This window comes from Gallinula chloropus, assembly GCF_964237585.1.
Source record: "Gallinula chloropus genome assembly, chromosome: 3".
Classification (NCBI taxonomy): domain Eukaryota; kingdom Metazoa; phylum Chordata; class Aves; order Gruiformes; family Rallidae; genus Gallinula; species Gallinula chloropus.
This window is the reverse complement of record NC_140087.1, coordinates 56,565,611-56,584,819: the sequence shown is the minus strand read 5'-3', so window position 1 is coordinate 56,584,819 and position 19,209 is coordinate 56,565,611. Positions and strand designations below refer to the sequence as shown.

Here is a 19,209-nt window from a genome sequence, read left to right as displayed (position 1 = left end):
AGTGTTCTCAAGTTTTATGGAATCTGACTACAGTCAGAAGCATGCTCCAGCAAGGGCAAAAAAAAAAAATTTCCATGTTCTTAAACATTTCATAGTGAACTTCTGGGGAAAAAAAAATGGTGTCAGCCTCGTCTTTCTCTGTTGCATTGCAGCATTAACTAGAACATATCTATAAGACCTATTGATCATCTACAGCCTTGAAAGCAATTTCTTTGGTCTTCTGGTGCTTACAGTGCACACCATTTGGCCTGCAGCATGTGCCTCCCTGCCAGATGGGCAACCAATCTGTATACCTTCCACCTGGGCGGTAAGCCAGACCTAACGTGCCTACCTCCTGCCTGGAAGTTACGTGTGTGTGTGCTGTTTGGCCAGCAGCAACTGAGAATACAGTATTGCTTCTGAGTGCTGGGCTGGCTAAAAAAAATAGCATGTGCTTCCCATGAAAATATTTTTTGAGAAGAGTCAGAGGCAAAAGGGTGGGGATGGTGCTACTACTGCGCCCTTTTTTCTTAGTTCTTTATATTAGAAGGAGAAACGGGAAAGACAGGAGAAGAGATGTTGCCCTAGAAAAGGCACTTTCAGTTGTGGAAAGATTTCAGGTGAGGACGAGAAGCACAATGAGCAGTTGCAAAAGGGAAAGGTTTGGTACAGACAAGGGAATGAGAGGGCAGTGAAAACAATGACCCAGAATTGACAAATGAGAGTTGGAAAAGGACCTCTTGCATTCTTGAGATAGGAGGCGGTCACATCACACTTGCTATGCACAGCAGAGTGTAACACAGAGAGAGCTTGGCCCATCAGTTCATTCAACTTTTATCTCCAGATAATGGAATTGAAACCCTCTGAAAACCACTCTAGTTTCCAACCATTATGTTATGCCTTACACACAAGACCGTAAAGTTTTAATACCTCATAGCATGACACCACGGCACACCAAATTTCTTCTACTGATTCAGTGGCAGAATTTATAATTAAACCTACATATTTATATAAACCCTGACTTAGAGTACTAGGCTACTGTGCCATGATTATTCAGAGGAAGAGCTATCTTCAACCACTGACTTCAACAGGTTTATTTCTTAAGATGTTTTGTTTCAGAGGGCAAAGGCCTAGGATTCCTCCAGTCTGAAGTCTAAATACAAAACAGAAAGGGAAAAAGTCTTCACATACCATTTTGGAAAATTTTGTCAAGATAGTTAACATTTCTATTACCTGCAGAAGGTCTTTATATATTCTTGATTGAATCTGATGAAGCCAGCACACTGTTGGAAGGACTTGGGACCCAGACCTTTAACTTCCATGAGCTGTTCTCTGTTTATAAATGGTCCATTCTTCTCTCGCCATTCTATTATATTTTTAGCCCTGTTAGCATTAAGTCCTGCGATGTGTCTAAGAGAAAAGTTTACAGAATACATTTATTAGCATTGAACAGTCATTAATGGAAGTCCTATCCATTACAAAGATAGACATTACTGTAGAAAATCTGGATGACAGAACTTAAAACCAGCTAAGGAATTTGCAAATAGACTCCCAGACCAAAGGCATCATCTGAAAAAGGATCCCTTTCTCTTAGTCCTATGGAAGGAATCCACTCAGGTCAACAAAACTTGGTACAGCAATACGGTTCTCTGCACATACCCAACTAGTAAGCCAGGGACGCATAATTTATGACCTGTTGGCTACTTCTGTAATGCCAGTTCAATTTGTCATGTCTTATGGCCTGCCCCCAGCTGCCCTCTTCAGGGAAAAATGTGGGAGGAATGCTCAGGACAGATAAATTGTTCCTGTGAGATCAGCCACATCTCCCCTCCAATGGTACCGCACCACCTTGCCCCAACATGAAGAGCTGACGTCTGCTACCCAGAAGGAAAGTGGCGGGGAACAGCTTGCCTTTCTCATACAATTTACAGATCCACACAGCTTGTTCCTTTTCCCTCAGCTGCTCCCGAGATAAAAGAGCAGCTGGGAACAGGCTGCATGAGTTGCTCTGAGAGCAGCTTGGATCTGGCAGAGAACTTACCTGTGAAGTACAACTGCAGTTAGTGCAGTTCCTTCAGGAAGCAGTGGCCTTGCTGCACATTTTCTGATTGTACATATGAGTAAAATTTTCTGTGTATGGAGTGTGTTAATCATAGACAGAGGGAAAAGAGTTGTGGTGGGCAGTTAGTCCTGGCACTAGAGAAGGAAATGTCACCCATCTGGCTCTATGTATCAGGTGCCACTGCTTTAAGTCAATGGCAACAGAGAACTGTTTGTGGAATGGCATGGACTGATTCTAGAAAAACACCACCAGCAAACCTGGCAAGAATAGGCAAAATTGGGAATGAGAGAAAAAGAAATCTTTCCATTATTCTCATTCTCAAGCAAAAGTTAAAAAAATATTCCAAAGTTCGTGAAAACTCAGAATTAAATTGGAGATACATACCTTTAACCACAGACAAAATATTAATAATTAGGAATGGAACTTTCTCCAGAAATTTCTTAGAAATGTTATGAAATCAAACTTATTTACACCGACAAAGGAACACAACACAGAGTTCACAGAATTTTCCACTAATGATCTCAAGTCTTTCAAGTACGATACTCAACAGTAATGTAGGTTCTGTAGCATTGCCACTCCTTCCATGTGCAATACGTGTGAACAAGTGCACTTGGTGCCTCAGAAAGCACAAGTAGCAAGTCCAGCTCGTGGTACATTCTAGCTAGGGTGACGATTTCATACAGGGTACATCTGAGGGATACTTAAGACTGTCAGATACGCAGAACAGCAGACTTGAAGTGCTGAGGATCAAGATAGATCCAGAAGTTGACTCATAAGCCATGTTAATTAGACTGAAGAAAGTACTTAGCCAACACAGCTACCACCTGTAACCATAGCTGGACAGTGTCACTCCAAAGTCAAAGATTTGTGGAAACACAGCAGCACTTCAGCCTGCTGCCCTCTCTGATGAACTGTACAATACAGTCACACCCTGCAGAAGGTTGACGCTGCTCACCCACCATGCTTGCTCAGGTGGGCTTTTATTCATGGAACAAAGGCTGATCAGCCTCATTTACCAACAGGCACTGCTTAGTAATAGCTGACCTAAATCTGAAAGAAGCTAAGACTGAAGGTAAATCAGGAGTCAGGTTAACAATTGGATACACAGAAAAACAATATGGAAGAGAAAGCAGAAAACAAAACATAATTGAAAGAAAGCCTCTTCCAAAACAGACAGAGATATTATCAAGAATGATTATGAGGGATTAAAAAAATTAAAGATGGAGCTAGAAAGAAGACATTTTTCCTAATTTCAATGCCTATCATTGTCCCTGCAAAGATCATTGATATCCTTTTTCTTCCTCTCTTACTACAGAGGGTGACAGCAACACTTCTGCACACCTCTGCAGCTGAATGATTCTTAATACTACACGCTCAAGAGAGAGAAGGAGCTTTTAATTTCTAACCAAGAGAAATAAACCCCAGAACATTTTCCAAGTAAATATGGCATAATTACTTAAAAAAAATAAAGTAGAAAGGGATACATTTTTCAGCAGTTTCCCCTTAAATCTTTCTTTTTCTCCTTTCCTTGCCCAACTTTTACAACCTGTTCCACTTAGCCGTACCTATAAAAATACCTTTTAAGAGACAGAAAGTACATTTGAAAATATGTTTCTCAGTGTAAAAATAAAAATTAATTTAATCAAATTTTGCTAAAATTGTGATGCTGGTTTAAAATTTTTAAATATTTTGTTTTTATGAAGGATAGTTTTACACTGAAGAATCACATAGCCTTAAACCTGACTCTTAACTATCCAGTGAAATACTGTCTTAACGTGTCATTTTCGTGTAATTGTAAGTTTAACACAAGAGCCATTTGCTCCAGCTGAGCTTGAGTCAGATGGCAGACTAAACAGAGACTCTGTGATCCAGAGCCATGTAATTACTGGAATAGGAAAATGTTTGACTCACCTTAATAGTATTTCTGAGCAGATGTTAATATCAACTCCTACAAAGCTGACACACTCTTCAACCACACTGTCCAGAGTTGCTTTGAGTAAAGTCTGTGATACATCATGCTGAGAAACAAAAATGGGGATATCGGGTTACTGAAATATGGAAGTGTACATAAATAAGAGCTTGAAACAACACTAACATTAATAAAATAGTTGCTGGGACTTATCAATATCTTATGTGAAGGTACCATGTCAAAACTTAAATTGTAGAACTTATTTTTAAAAGGTCTCCAGTGTTATTTGCAACATCTTTGTTGTGATAAAAATCCCTAGAATAAGATACTTTTCTCATTACTATACTTTTTAATAACTATTTCCCTGCATCATCTAAAAATGAAACTCTATTAAACACATAATGATTCCTCAAAAGGAGTAATGCTTCTATTCATCCACTGTTTCTTGTCTTTAATTTGACACATATTTACCTATAATATATTCATTAAAAATAAGGCAGGGTTTTGAAAATAAGGCCTTTAGAAATAGATCACAGATGCTGTACTTTTGCACCTGCACACACAAATGTTTTGTCCAGTTGTCCTATTTATAAGTATCACACTACAGTAGGGTTACAGTCACTATTTACTAAAAGAACAAGCAAGTATTGTATGAGGGCGGGCAATCCAGAAGGTACATATCAGCCCTGCAGCAACAAAATGTTTTACATTTTGAACAGATATTTCTGGGAAGATTGGCAGGTCCTTGACTGAAGCACCACTAATGGAAATTCTTCCCGTTTTTCCATTATTGTTCATAGCATTTCCCCATTTTTTCCATCCCCCTAAAAGAAAATCAGTCACACTTGTCAAAGATAAAAGTTCTGAAGCTCTAAGATTTCTTTTCCTCCACAACACAGCCATACTTCAATCTGTAACTGCGAGTGCCCCCCCCGAAGCCCATCAGTGCTCAAAAGTCTGACCTGGAGGGAGAAGCCTCTCTAAATGCAGGAGCTAATTCATTCACTATGTTGGCTTAGCTTCGGGGCTCTTATACGTCACTCATGTAAATCTGGGTTGATCTGTTGTGGTTTTGCGATGCTTTCAATTTAGGACATCAAGCTGGATCTGAGCCAAGACACCAAACACTTCATCCACTACTTTACCTTCTAAGCCATTCAGATCTTTTAAAGATTTCACAGTTGAATTTAACACGCCAGAAACATCAATCCCACCCTACTAATATTGGTAGATCGTTAAGTTGTGGTTAATAACTGAAACAATCGTAAAACATAGCAGTGTGTTTCATAGCCCCTTCATTTCAGGTACTGGGAATGTGATGCATTTTCATGATGCAATACATAATACAGTTACAAGCAGAAGGCACAAATTTTGCCAATATTGCTTCTCCTCTATAAAGTTCACTGCAAAAAGCCATGTACACGCATAAGTAATTGTGTTTGCAGTGTCTCCGCTTCACAAGCACAAAGTTCACTTGTACACTTTGCAGATCAAGTGCCTGTTTCTACTTACTGATGTCTTGCTATTACAACACAACGGCTTCTTTTCTGAATGGAGACATATAAACAAAGAGACACCTGAAAAGTAAGTCTTCTGTTGCTATTTTCACAGTGAGGGTGACAGAGCACTGGAATAGGCTGCCCAGGGAGGTGGTGCAGTCTCCATCTCTGGAGATATTCAAGACCTGTCTGGACGCCTATCTGTGCAATATGTGCTAGGCAGTTGCAGGGGGGGTTGGACCCGATGATCTCTCAAGGTCTCTTCCAACCCCTACAATTCTGTGATTTTTCTGACTTACTGGAAGGTGTACGGTTCTTGCAGTGAGGATGTTCTATATATTTACCTCCTCCTCCTGCCATCAGCCAGGTAACGTACTAGAGCTAGAGGCTTCCAGCTCACACACGCTCAAGCAAGGATGTGTTTATATAACACAGTGCAAGAATCAGAATACAACTGTTCAGAAACAGCACTCTCCTTTCCCAAGTACAGCTGCCAAACACTTGGTTAGATTTTTCATAATGAACCACAAATTCATAATTGAAAAAGATAAAGATATCAATAAAAACCATTTTTCAGTATGATGAACACAAAAGGAGGAAAAAGCCTAGCAGAGTACTCAAAATTTCCTTCTGCTTTTAGGAAAGGCTACTGGTTTCAAGGTACATAGGAGCTGATTATCATATCATTTCACAAGTTGCGTTACCAAGTTCTAGTAACTGCAGCAGTTCTTTGATACCTCAAAAAGATCTAGTTGGTCTAAACCAACTACTCAGAATAGAGAGTCACGTCTGTGGCAGAGAGGAGACTAGCCTGCTGTCTCCCTAAGTTTCAGACTCATTCCTTAAAATGATGGAATAACATGCGGTTATGTGATCCAAAACCAAGACACCTGTAATTGTCTTCACAATGCCTTATGGCCTAAGGTGTAACAAAGAAGGTAATCCACAGATCTGGTCTCATCTTTCTAAGCAGTTCTTTGGAAGAGACTTGATTGAACAGAAGCTTTATTTCCAGTCTGTTGAAAGCAAATCTAGATAGCAATTCAGCCAACTATGTTCCCACTAAAATACAGAAAAGGATGTATCACAATCAAAACTGAAGCATCCTGAAATAGGTCTGCTAGTGGAAGAAACACCAGTGCTCACAGATACTCAAGTTTCAAATGTGAGACTGGTATTTCTCTGAAGATTTAAGTTTGTGGATGCAATAGTTTGTGTAATATTTGTGCATCAGAATACAATTTGGAAAAAAAAGCAATATTCAACTGTCTATTTCTTTTACCATAAGGACAAGAAGTTCTCAGGTCTCTCAAAGATGATTTGTGTCTTAACTTCATTGCTGCTTGATAGTCACCATTAAAAAAAACCAAAACAGGACAAGCACAAGTCGTTCTTAATTACTCCAGCATGAAAGTCATACCGCTTGGAATAGACATCACAGCATGGATGTGAAGCCATAGATGAAGAAAAAGTGAATGAGCAGATGTGACAGTAGAAGGACAAGACAGCACGGCTACAACAACCTCTGAACTACCAATACTTCACAGAAGTACTTCAAATTCAACCTAGTGAACAATGTGAAGCTGCAAATGGTAGGAAAACTTTCCAGACAGCAAATCTGCCTCTCAAGATGCAGCTACTGACCATGACAGATTCCTTTTGCTATGATGAAGAAACTCCTACATCCCTCTGTACATTGATACAGTGCACAGAGAAGTATTAAGAATTTAGTAGTTAATTAAAAACATTATCCCAATACCATTGCCAAGACCTCCTACTGCTAACAGGTTATGCTTCAGAAAGGTTTAAAGCACAGTGCATAATTTCACTCATCTTCTCAAATACCAGTGGTTTGATGGCATTATATACCTCTATGCACTATTTATGTGCACTGAGGTAATATCAGATTATTCACATAGTAGTAGAGGCACACGTACTCCATGCTACTCAGTCACTACAATGGGTTTGTAAAGACAGGAATCCCTCTCATCTGTTAAGTGCACCAGAATAATACCTGCACAGGTAAAGCCAAGTCTAATATGCAAGGGTACTTTCAAACTATGCTTTGCAGAGTTTTAGGCTGCACAGCCTCCAACAACCTCTTCACACACCAACATGGTAAATAATTGCTTCAGCTGATCCCCTGCAAATCCTTCTAAAGAACACATTTTCATATTAATACTAACTCGGAATGCACCCCCATGCATGAGGGTGCCCCTGCTAAAACTCTTATGCATTGTCTTTTTAATCAGAATAACTCATCAACTGTCTGTATGCATGGAACTGATTACTACAACTGGCCCTACAACTCCCCTTACAGAACCAGGAGAAAGCAGCCTTCTCAGGCAGCTGAATCATTCCTACCAGGAGCTCCCTCAGGGAACATAACTGTCGGGACACAAGCAGGACTGTGTCCTTTGGTGTGATTTTCAATCACTGCCTTGAACTTACCGTCTGAATAAATCACTACGGTTTATCTTAAAAGGATAGTAAGAAATTACTATAATTAAAATATTCACTTCTGGAATAGTAGATCTGGAGCAGAAGAATTCTTTTTGTGTGATGATCTGCAAGCAATAAAAAGGATCAACATGCCTGGTTTATGGAAACTAAGGCCGGCAGAAGTAAGGGGCTTGGCACAAACTGTGGCAAGTCCAGTGCGCATTTGCAAGCTTTCTTTGATCATCACTCTCCAAAAAACTAAGCCACCTTGCTTCTCGGAGAGCATTAGAAAGCACTTAAGACATCTGTGTGGTTTGAGGTTTTTTTTCTGGGGAGTATGGTAGAAATTAATCTGCCCTTAGAAATACGAGGCACCATAACCTGGTATTTTAGTATTTGTTTTCTAAGGAATTATCCAGTGAGCCAGGGAACAAGATACATAAAATTACCTGATCAATTGAGACTACTACAGTAAATAATTGCAGTTGACCAATAAATTAAATGCAAACATTACATTTTAATAACATTTTTTATAAAGATAATTGAAACTACCCAAATGGAACTTACAATCATGAACCTGGAACAAAACCAAGGGCTGCTATTTTGATTTCTGGTTATGATTACTGCCTGAATTAGCCTGCATCAAATTTGTTAAAATTACCAGGAAAAAAATTATATTGCATATTTTAAAACCACCATTCTGCTAACCCACACTGAAAAAAAATGAATATTACTTAATTTCATGTACTATCACAGAACATTTAACACTGAAGAAAAGCACTTAAGATGTCCTATTAGGCACACGATAGTTTTTCCTATTATTACATCCCCCATTTCTTCAACTATCTTTTCTTTTTCAATGTCATGAAGCAGAGAGCAAGGATTGTTGTTTTGCTTGGCTTTAAGAGCTATAAATGCTTACTGGGCATAATTAACATTACTAAAATCCTATCTGTTTCTTGGGAGTGTGCTACTACAACTGAGACTGAAAGCCATTTTTCAGTTTCAAAAACCTGTTGATGTGCACAAAAGGCAGGCAGTATTTTAAATAGCTTCTCAGGTCAGTTACTTCCAGCAGCACGCACTATAGAAATACTTTTGCCATTAGGATGACAAATTTATCAAGTCAAAGAGCCACTGATCACATGAAGCCTGGAGGCTATACTTCGTCAATCTGCACAAGCATAGATGGTGGACCAGCAGACTTTACTAACTCTGCCTGACACAACACACTGATTACTAGGTGCTGGACTAGAGCAAGCCTAACCAGCACCTTTTACACAGAAGCAAATTACAAGTCCTTATACTGACAACCTAAAAAACCTCTGCAGATATTAAAACAATACACATAACTACAATGCATACAGATCCTTTTCATGGTCCCCTATAAAAAGCATCATATCAGAAACAGAAGATATAACTGCATCTGTCTTTGGAAGACAAATTCAAACAACTTAAAGTTCTACTACAACATGGAGTATTTCCTAAGTATTTCTCATATTGCCTTTACAAACAGTAGAGGACATCAACACGACCAGCACATGCATCATGATTACTTTACAATGCCCAAGAGCCAAGAATTGTTTGTACCCTGTGGAGCCTACAGATGTAGCGCAGACATGACCTAACAATGTTGGTCACAAAGCTGTGGGGAAGGGAAGAGTTCTCAAGTCTGGGCAGCAACCTGCAGGTTCTGACCCAGGCTTGGCATTGCAGGATTGTAACAAGATCAACATTCATTCTAAGTTAGACCAAGCTGCACGTCACACAACCTACCTTGGTTTTTCATCTAGTAATACCTCACTTGTCCTTCAAATCCAAAAGTCAACTTCAATGAAGTAAATGCAATTTAATTTTTTTTTTCCTGTCTTTAAGGGGGTCTCGAAACTCCTAACTAACACCTCATAAAACATTACTTTGTTGGTACCTACCGCTAACTTCTGTATCCTCAAATTTTAATACTGGCACATGAGACCAGCTAACACACCTCTTCAAAAAAACCCTTTTTTTTCCTTTAGAAAGTGGTATAACTGTACAAAATGAATGACATCTACTAAATGAGAAATTAGGTGGGACAACACATCTTAAGCGAAGTTCAAAAATTTAAGGGATTCAATCCATGGAAACACATTTTAAAATTTAGAAAAGGGAAGAAAATTATCTGCAGTGCTGTGGGCTACATTCAATCAGCCGCATTGCAAATGCTTGCAAAACCACAAAAGCAAAATGAGTTTTGGACAAGGCCTGAAGTATAGCAGAACTAATGCAATACAAATAGTCTCATGATAAGTATCTTTTCACATGCAGAATTAAAGAAAAAAAATAAGATTAAAGTGCATTAAAGATGCACCTTTTATGGCAGGTGGAAACACGGGAAAGTTCAGGCGGGAGGGGTGGGGGGGTGTTTAATCTCTGTCGTCTGCTGGAAAATACCTTTCAGTTAGATTCTAAGAAAACAAGCTTATCCCTCTGATATTTGATAAAAGGAACTACAAGAATTTCTTTTGAAGATTGTTTGTGGTTTCTCCAATGTTATATTGTTATAGGATATATTGTTATCCTATGTACTTAACTCTGACTCATTTCTTATTTTCAAAAATCCAAATTCTGTTTATTTTAACAGCATATTACAATCACTGAAATATCCTGAGAGGAAGGAATTTATATTTTCAAAGAAAACTATAAAACAAAAACAAAGTCTGTCAGCTCTGATACTAAGAAAAGAAAATTAAAATGCCCACTTTATCATCTAAATGCTTCAAGTTACTTGCAAGTTGCTGGAATTCATCTTGTGTTTACCTGTCCTCACGTCCTAACAGAAGCAGTAGTACTGCTAAGCTTGTTATACAGATTCAATCCCATTGCTAATACGGCTGCTTTCCAGAGCTAACATCTTTGACACGAGCGAGTTAGGAGCAAATGACATATAACCAAACCCATCTTTCTCCTTCCAGAGCAGATACCATTTATTCTCCAATGCATATCGTTCTGTGACTAACAGGCCGCAATCTGAACTGCAATTATCATCAACCACCTAATTCCTGGAGATTTCAGTGGGATGTTTTCCTTTGCCGATAAATAACAAAGGTGATCATCCAAATTGCTAGAGGTGGAAAGTCTTACAATTCAATTTCAGTCCAAACCCGTATTTGGGCCTGCTAAAGCCCTATAAATATAGGGGATACCCTGTAATACTGCAGAAAGATAATGATCATTAGGAGTGGATTTTCATCATGGCTGAAAGGCAACATTTACAGTTGGGTATTTTGCTGGGAAGTGCTGAAAAATAAGAGCAAAAAGAAAAACCTGGAGTTACACTGACAGAGGGAGAAGGAATAGCACATTTTTAGAGGGTTGAGACAGAAGTCATGAAGCCCAGATGAATCTGGTCATCTGTAGGAATCCTGTTTAGTCTAAAGTCTGAGACCATCTACCACCCTCCAGCAGACGGGTGAGGTACAACAAAGCCTGGGTACAAAGTTCTCACCAGCCCCATTCAGAGCAAAGGGAACACATTTGGGAGATGAGAGTAGCTTGGCTCTCATCATCTCTAAAGAGGAACGTAGTACTTGCAATATACAACAGAAATACAAATTAATTTAAGGGTATATTCAAGAAAGGAAAGGTTTGTACAGTTAATACACACTGTATCGTACCCTAGATATCTAACATAAGCAACCTTTTGTGCTCATTGGCTTTCTCAAAATTAATATACAAACACACTTAGCAACTGCTACACCAGGTGACTCATATCAGCAGTGCATGGGGAATATATTTAATCAATGACATACCCATTCCCTCATTAGAAAAAACTGTACATGCCCAACACTGACATTCAGCAGCTTTTTAATTCTACACCAACAGAATCAGTGATGATACAATTAAGAGGAAAATATATTTTAAAAAAATAAATTCATGTGACACCACCTCTTGAAACGCTCGCTGGAAAAAGCTTTTAGTTAATTTGACTTTGTGCAATCCCTCCCCTATCCCCAACTCCCCTGTTCCGCCCCCACCCCTTTTTTTTTAAAAAAAAAAAAAAGACGATCAGTTCAGATTGAATATGCTTAAAGAACATTTTCATTTAAAGAACCTCTGTTCAATTCTCTCTCTCTTTCTCTCTCTCACTCTTCCATTTGGCTTTCATCGGGTGCTCCTCGCCCCTTGATCCCCAACCTCTTCCAGTGCACAGCTAAAGGCAAAAATAAGCTAGGGGCGAAACAGAATGCAAGACACTGTCCCACAGAAGACACAGCCAAATTCAAATAAAGCAAGCTTGTTTTCTCTGCTTACTAAAGAGCGTGCACTTCACTTTGATTGACACATGGCAACTCAAAAAAAAAGTCACCCAGGGTAGTGTTTATTGAATGACCCATGGAAGACTGAAAGCTGACAGAAAACCAGGAAACATGTGAAAAAACAGATGTTTTTTCAGTACCAGCATTTATGGGTCCGACAGGCTGAGTACATAAGCATCCATTGTGTCATTCACATCTTTGATAACTGAAACCGATTTCAGCACCACTCATTACACATAACAGGGAGTTACATTTAAAGCAAAAGCATAAATATTTAATTGGTAAAAAATATCTCTAAGATGCAGAAAATGTGTGCTTTTTAAAAAACCTGCTCTGCACCAAGTTTAACAACATTCACATTAAAACATATATTTAGTACTTTTCATATTAGATTCAGAGCATAAGCAAAATGTTTGCACATTGGAGGTTGAAAAGTTGACAGGACTGCAGAATAAATTAGCCCCACTAACTTGTCAGCACTAAAAAATTAAGTTGTCCATGATAATTTTTGTAATAAGAGCACCAAAATTTCTCTCATTCTAAAAAACAAGCAACATTTCAGAATCACCATCACTTGACAGTACATGATCATTACTACTAAAGTGATTAGCATAATAAGCGAGCAATCAACTAGTAAAACATTGTAAACAAGAATACTCCATGTACTACCATGGAAATAGAAATTGAGTACTCTTGCAATATCCATATTCTTTAAACAAATAAAGATCTCAGCAGGTAGGAGGAAAAAGCACAAATCAAAGAGCACTTATTTTCCCAGTGTCCCTGACAGACACTGTGATTTGTGGCCTCATAACATAACCCTTACTTTTATTCAAGGTCTGGAAATTCCTTCAAAAGGCTTCTCTAAAATACTACCAAAAATATAGTCTTTAAATTATTGGTAAATGTATTAAAAATATTAACTTTTGTAGTGCAACAAATTACTAAAACCTTTTTCTTAGGCATTCTCTAGCAGAAAATCTGTAAATAATCATTACCACACCATTACTGACTTACAAAGTTTACAAGTTACCAAGTTAGAGCCTTTAGCTATTGCATATATGAATATATTAATTGCAAATGTGTAATCTGATCGCAGATTATGGCATCATTAATTTTAAAGACTGACCTCTATTTCCCTTGCAAAATCTTTTTCTTCTTTATACAATATTTAAAGCTTAACCAAAACAAGTTCTGGCAAGTTTGGGAAAACATAAAATATAAAGTAATATATAAGGTATTTGAAAATTTAAAATTTAGTAGTTCAGAAAGTCCTAACACCCATTATTTTAAAATCAGGTATCTTTATGAATTCTAAAGGCATTTAGTCCAAAAGGCTTGGTTTTGAAAAAAATGTTTAGGTGGGGAAAGAAGAGAGTTCTCTATTTGTACAAACATTTACAACTGCAAGCTGGTATATCATCGAACAAGAAGGGAATTAAAATCACCTCTGATTTTGCAGATTATGTCTGCCTCCTGGCATCTGTAAAAGCATACCCTTACTTTACAAGGTGAAGAGCAACACAGAATCAAGGACTGCTCCATTGTAATCACTGGCTGATGTTCCACTATTTTAATTAAGGACAGAAGTTCAATAGAAGTTTTTATCTGCAGTTTGCAGGACTGGGAGTTAAGAGATGAAGTATCAGGTGGATCAATCAAATAATTAGATACCTTATTCAAGGTATGTCTGCTTTGGCAAGTTATTACTTATACTACAAGAACCCAGAATTTTTAAATATGAAAAAAATTATCTTTATTATTGGATGTTCCTTTCTGTATAGAATTTGCATTTTAAGAATACCAAAAGACAGTTGTACTTCTAAATAACCTATGCTAAGTCATTGATCAAGCTTTTGACCTTTCCTCATGCGTGGCGAAAGTTCTCTGATCAGAAATTAGACAAGTTGGACACCTTAGATGAAGCTTGATTATAGCTTTTCTCTTGGAACACACAAAGCTTGGCAAGAAAGCTCAAATGCAGAGGGAAGCAAATAATGGCAAGATAAGGAAGACACCTATGCCTCCCAACCCATCATCACTAACTCTGGGCCAAGCAACTTCTATTTTCCCATGCAAAAGGAGGTTACAGGTCTCAGGCACACAAAGATTTGGTGTGTAACATCTGAGGTTCAAAGGTAATTCTTGCATCCAAAGGTATTCTGCAAATACACAATTCTAAGTTTACTCAACTGAAGTAAAGACCTATCAAAACTTACTGATAAGCCACTTCAATACTGAGCATATGCTCATCTTAATTAAAACAAGGATCTAGTAGGACTCAAACTTCCAAGTAACTATGTTAAATAGTTCAGTACACTTAGATTAATAATTGTATTTTCATATGAATCTAAAAACAAAGAGAAGTTCCAAGAAGACAAAATAGGAAACTCCATTAGATGAAAAGTTTCAGAAAATGACTCTCTTCTTCACTCTTTAAAAAACACAGGCTGCCAAGAATGCGAAGAGGAAAATGCAGCCTAAAAAGTAATAGTCATGGTGATTTTATGCTGCCTGAAATGCTCTTCCACCCCAAAGCCATAATATTTCCTCTTAAAATCTTTAGCTTATCTTATTTAAAAGAAACACCGCCACCAAAAAAAAAAAAAAAAAAAATCAACAAACCAGTCAGCCCACATTCTAAGATTTTTTTTTTTTTTTTAAGAAAGCTTTTGATGTGCAGGCTAAAAGTTATATAAGGGTGTTGAAATTGCCATATTGACTGCTCTGTCTTCAGTGCCATGCAGAAGACACTTACTTTCTGAGTCACACAGGCATAGATCTGATGTTTTCAGGGCTAGCTGCAATTCTGAAATGGGTTTCAAATCATGTCACAACAGTGGTTAGACTGCAGGAGATGATGCAGAAGTTATCAAATCTCAGCTTGCTAGTGTTCTACAATAACAAACCTCTCAAGTTTATGTGCCACGCTTGGAACACACAGTTCTGATACACGTTTAAAATCTACATTCAGCTATATAATTTTCTGGTTTAAAATCAACATAAATACTGACAAATTTTAGCTCCTTCATTAATCTAGTGTTTCAATATTCCTTTCTAAACATTTACAAATATTAATAATTCTACATGTATATAAAAAATTCTTTGAGATGATCTGCTTAACAGGCTTCTGTCTTCATTTGAGTTCATTTTCATTTCTGCTAGCCATTGCAGTACAGGGAGAATTTTCTGACTTCTACAGTATAAATCCAATTACGACTAGATATCATTAGAATATGCTACTAGTTTAAACACATGCATGACTTTGCTCATCACGGAAGGCATAGGATCCAGTTATATGAAGTTCTCACTGTCATTAGAAATGAAAAATGCCAAATGGACTCTAATTCAGTCTTGTTTAGGGCATGAGATCATTTCAGTCAAGGACTTGCAAACAGAGTAAACAAAGTAAAATCCAAAACCATTTGATGATTTTTTTAAAGTTATCAGTAATTTAACACAAACTTTTACACAGATTAGGTTTGTTTCCTGGGGTATTTGGTAACCTAAAAAAGACATACCAAATAGCTACTGTATTCAAGAATACACACAGTATTTCTCCAGTCACTCATCCTGCAACTAAGAGCAAACTACTCACTGAACCTCAAACACTAGCTATCATTTTTTTGACTCCCTAGATCCCTAGGATATCTGAACATGGAAGTAATGCATTTTCAACAACTCTGAAGCTCCTCCATGAAAACGAAAAGTCCTCTTTAAGTTCTTTCAAACTTTCAGTGGCAGAAAATGCAGAGCTGGTGGGGCAAAGATACAAATCGGTGACTTTTGGTTTCAGTGTACTTACTCAGACTCCTTTGACTTGTAAGTGACAGAACATCTGGGAGATACTTTCTTACAGTAACAGTTCAGGTTTAGCTAAGGTATTGTGAAGTTTGAACTGCAATAATCTCCTCTGCCATAGCCATGAATGCAGCAATGCAGCAGAACCTCTGAACTTCACACTACTGAGATACAGCTACTTGAAAACACTCCCAAGTTTTACATATGACAAATCACAGCCTCGGGAACTTAGCAATTTACCTTAAACCACAGTAGTAGGAAATAAAAAAAAAGGGACCACAATTCCTCATTTCCTGCCTGGGCATCATTGCACAGCAGCAACCAGCACACACTGTGCTTCTCCAGTATTTCATGATGCTCATGCACTGATCACTATGTTCTCTGATTGCATGGTGCAGGGTCATCTTAGAAACATTTTCGCATCTTGATTTTGAGTTATCCCATGCATCAGTGAGAAACAATTAAAACACAGCACTAAATACTTTGTACTTCAGAAGCAAATAACCACTTCTCTTTAAGCTATTGTCCGAGTTACCACAGCTTTAGTAAATAAAGCACTGCAACTGAATCCATGATCTCCTGTTCCAAAGGGAGTGCTCCTATGCCCAGATCAGTGATAAAATATTAGCTGTCCTCTAAGTTATTTTCAAGAAGGAATCAAGATTTAGATGCAACTGCACTATCCCCCCAGAGTAACAGATTTAAGGTCTGGAGAAGTCGTCGGAAATCAAAACAATTTAATACGACAGGTGCAGTCAAGCACTGGCAGTGGGGAAAAAAAAGTCTCCAAAAGCTGATCCCAAGTTCTCCTGCTGCTACTCAACTACTAGCAACACCAAATGGACCACCTTATGTGCACAAACAGGATAAGTGTCTCCAAAATTGCTTCAGTTAAGTATATTCGTAAGATAGCAACTTCGTAAAACAGGTATTGGGAAAAATCAAAAATAGGCTGGATTTTATATTGCTTCAGGTTTTTTTGTCTGTTATTTTTTTAAGTCAGAGGGGATTTATGAGGAACAGATTATTATTATTGCACGTATGCTTCAAAAAGAGAAATGGAAACTTACATCTAAGCAGTTCAAAGTTATATGTATACTAATGACCTCTAGTTACAAGGTAAGGAAACTTGGTACTGAAACAGAGTCAGGAAAGAACATTGTACACAGACTTTACATTATGTCACATCACATGAAAAATAATTACTGCCTCCTGAAAATGTTTCTCAGAAAAGGCTTCTCATCACATCAACGATTTTCAAATTTACACTAGGAACAAACAAGAAGCTACAACTAATTATGTTCTTCACAACAGCTTTTGCACACATAACTTCTCTAAGTACTTTCAGTATTCTCCATCATTCGATTCTAATGCTTCTGAAAAGAAATGGGTACCTCACAATTCACATTTTTCATGAGACTTAAAATTTCTTGCCTGAAATTCTGTCTGCAGGTCTTAGCCACTGAAAGAGTTCTCCTGGAGAGCTGCAGCACTTTAACATTTCCAATAGCCACTACCCCAGAAAAAGCACAAATTCTGCAGATTGCTATGCAAAAATTACATTAGTATAAAACACCCTGAAGTTTTAGCAACAAAATTCTTTTGTCACATACAAGAGTGCTCTAAGAAGAGTTAGGTTCCAGCTTGCTATCTCTTCAGGATATCAGGAATGTAAATCTATACAGCATTTGCAGACGACTATTGCATTTGCCCAGAATTCACTCTCATTTCCAAATGATTCAAAAGTTTTATGAAGCATTCACATCTTTAAATAGTTTCTATATTAATCTATTTTCTACTTCTCTTTGTAACTGTTGTGGTTTAATCGCAGCTGGCAACTAAGTCCTACACAGCCACTTGCTCACACTTTCCCAACAGGATCAGGGAGAGAATCAGAAGAGTAAAGTGAGAAAACCCATGGGTTGGGCTAAAGACAGTTTAATGGGTAAAACAAAAGCTGCGTAGACAAGCAAAGCAAACCAAAGAATTCATTCCCACTTCCCATGGGCAGGCAGGTGTTCAGCCATCCCCAGGAAGGCAGGGATCTAGCACATGTAATAGTTACTTGGAAAGACAAATGCCATCACTTCAAATGTTCCTCACTTCCTCCTCCTTCCCCCAGCTTTACATGCTGAGCATGACATCATACGGTATGGAATATCCCTGTGGTCAGTTGGGGTCAGCTGTCCTGGCTGTGTCCCCTCCCTGTGCATCCCCAGCACACTTGCTGGTGGGGTGGGGCAAGCAACAAAAACATGAGCAATGAAATAGCAGCTATGTACACCTCTACCAATAAGCAAGAAGGAAACACAAGGCTTCTTAGGCTTTGTGGGTTTCTGGAGGATGCACAGTCCAAATTGCAGTCTGATTCTAAGTCCTCTCCATCAGGTAGAACCAGAAGTACAGTTTTAAATGGGGCCTTCAGCAGCAACAAGCCTTAGAAGAAATCAAACAGGAGACAGTCCACGCAGTAGCCTTTGTAGCCAGTCTGGGCAGACCTGGATGTAAAAAAATGTGCTCTACATCACAGCTGAGAGAAAGGCCCTACCTGGAGTCTCTGGCAGAAAGCACCAGAGGAGACTTGAAGTCAATCCATGGGGTTTTGGAGTTCAGGGTCTGAGGCCTGCTACACCCCAACTGAAAAAGAGATATTGGCAGCATATGAAGGGGGTTGAGCAGCTTCAGCAGTGGTTGGTACTATAGCCCAGCTCCTCCTGGTATCCTGACTGTTGGGCTGGGTGCTCAAAGGGAGAGTACGCTCTATACATCATGCAACTGATGCTACATGAAGTGGGTTGCACTGATCACACAATGGCCTTGAACAGGAACCCCCAATTGCCCAGGAATTCTAGAAGTGATCATGGACTGTCCAAGCATTATAGAATATCATTGGGGAGAGGGGCAGGGGGTGAATGCTGAATAGACCTCACTGTATAATAAACTACCAAAAAATGAGAAAAAGTATGCCCTGTTACCAACAGGACTCCTTTCTGAAACCACCTCATAGACACCTGGCCAGGTCAAAATTGAATGATACAAGGTATTGCTAAAGACTATGCTGAAAGCAAAGGCTGCTGGGACCTTCAAACATTGGGATACACATGTGGCAAAGGCCACCTGATTAGTTAACTCCAGGGGGTCTACCAATTGAGCTGGCCCTGCCCAATCAAACCTTCCACATACTGTAGAAGTGAATAAAGTCACTGTTGCATGCACAAA

General features: G+C 38.5%; 1 protein-coding gene across 1 annotated transcript in view; it reads right to left on the bottom strand.

Moving 5' to 3' along the window:
* Window positions 1-19,209, bottom strand: part of SRBD1 (S1 RNA binding domain 1) — a 121,744-nt gene that overhangs the window by 15,546 nt on the left and 86,989 nt on the right. The window contains exons 17-18 of the mRNA XM_084261647.1: window positions 3,953-4,059; window positions 1,213-1,389 (exon numbers count right to left, since the gene is read on the bottom strand). Coding sequence (XP_084117773.1) covers window positions 1,213-1,389; window positions 3,953-4,059 — 284 coding nt within the window. The remainder of the gene's footprint in view (window positions 1-1,212; window positions 1,390-3,952; window positions 4,060-19,209) is intronic.